We start from the raw sequence: 1,878 nt of genomic DNA on the forward strand, positions 1-1,878 counted from the left end.
AATGATCCAATAATCATTACTTCTCTTGGTGTGAAAGGATGATGACGCCATGTTGGGCTAACCATTGGAGTAGCTGAATCACTTCCTCTTCCTTGATCAGTATCATCTCCTGCATCATCCGCTCCAGCTTGTCTTGATGGACGGCTTGATTCAGATTCAGTACCAGTAACTGATGAGCCTGTATATAATAGTAAAATTATATGTAATAAATAATATTATAATGCTAAAATTTACAATTATACACTTACTTGGCAGTTGATCTGAAGTATTTTCCTCCTATAAATGCAATATAAACTGATAGTAAAACTATTCACATCTTCCGGCACTACCTTATTAGGACTGGAGGAAGAGATCTTGTCTTGCTGAATGACGTTGTGTGATAACTATATATAATATTAATTATTAATTACAATAATAATTTAAAATGCTGTATACCTCTTCTGTATCTTCAATGTTATTTATGATTAAAGTGTCTCCAATTGTTAATGAGCTCACTCCAATATCCTTAAGATATGCTATTTTCCTCTTTGCCAGAGCTATTAGTGCTCCCGTCACTCGTTCAGGAGTACACATTGTAACAATTATCGAACCAGACTCAACTTTAAGGATATGAAGCAAGTCTCCAAGGTCAGCAAAAACATTTTTGATAACTTCCTGAAACTCAGCAACTGTTGGTGCTGGTGGTCGTGACCATCCCCGTAACTTAATAATGATTTTCTTTGTATGAGATAAATTCTGACAAAGTAATTCGTTTTCTCTCTGCAGTTCACTGGCAAGTGAGGAGCTACTCAATATCTTATGATAATCATCTTCCTTTACTTTGTATTCTCTTATTACTTTAAATCCATCAGGAAGATTAAATTTCTCAGCAATTCGTAGCAGAACAGAGTAATTGAAGAGAGAGCAAAATTTGCTACGGATTATAGCAAACACTTCATTAATATCACTTGCTTTCCTTAGCTCATTTCTATACTGCTCATCAGGATAACGTACGATGACAAATTGCTTCAGATCTTCAATGTTGACATTTGCCTTTTCAACTACTTTCTGAAAATCAAGCACTAGTCCTGCTAACCGTCCAAGCATTTCATCATACTCATTTTGCATATCTTGACCATCAACAGAGATTACTTCTAAATAATTTTTTTCATAACTTTTTTATTTTACAAATATATATTTACTTTTCTGCTCTTGAGGTGATGTGCATGACTCTAATAAGTAAAAAAATTAATGACAATTAAAACTTAAGTTACATACCATAGTCTTCTTTCATTTCTTTGCCTACAACAGTCAATAGTGGAGGATGATCCTCTAGTACTTGAAGGAGCTTGTGAAAATTTTTGGGATCTATGGCCACTGCTCGAAGTAAGCTATCTATAATCTCATAGTTTTGTGCATTTGGTGTAGTGGCAGGAACATTCACTTTTTGAAGAGTTGAATGAGAAACAAGATTCTTTGAAAACAGATCAATTGACAGCAAGATTGGATCACTGATTGCTTGTTGAAGCCTGCTAGCCTTCCTCCTTAAAACTTCATATTCTTTAGTAGCAGGAACTTCTTCAGTGTATTGAGCCATTTTGCAGAACCAGAAGGCCCACGTACACTTTACTAGCTGTCACTAGACCAGTAGCCCAGTAGTCTCGCCCATATGTGAATATAACTCACAAGCCATGACTATACAGTTACATCATGCATGCATATCTATGAAGACAACATAAATGTGAATAATGCTATTAAAGGGTTTTAATTGAAAAAAGTATAGCATGGACTTTTTGTTTATATTGCTCTTTTACTTTATCATAAGTCTACTTTGAAAATTCTTGTTCCAGTTTTATCTCTTGTCCACCAACATAACTATTAAAATCATGTCATTTTGCA

The 1,878-nt window shown here is 34.6% G+C and overlaps 1 protein-coding gene across 1 annotated transcript; it reads right to left on the reverse strand.

Annotated features, from left to right (window-relative positions):
* Positions 1 to 402: 402 nt before the first annotated feature.
* On the reverse strand, positions 403 to 1,576 carry LOC109592045 (uncharacterized). The gene is made up of 3 exons (XM_020007617.1): positions 1,258 to 1,576; positions 1,182 to 1,211; positions 403 to 1,133 (listed from the first exon to the last, which is right to left on the reverse strand). The coding sequence occupies exons 1-3, from the start codon at positions 1,574 to 1,576 to the stop codon at positions 403 to 405; spliced, it is 1,080 nt and encodes a 359-aa protein (XP_019863176.1).
* Positions 1,577 to 1,878: the final 302 nt, after the last annotated feature.

The sequence above is a fragment of the Amphimedon queenslandica genome, unplaced genomic scaffold, assembly GCF_000090795.2.
Source record: "Amphimedon queenslandica unplaced genomic scaffold, v1.1 AMPQUscaffold_6460_Cont21581, whole genome shotgun sequence".
NCBI classification, from domain to species: Eukaryota; Metazoa; Porifera; class Demospongiae; order Haplosclerida; family Niphatidae; genus Amphimedon; species Amphimedon queenslandica.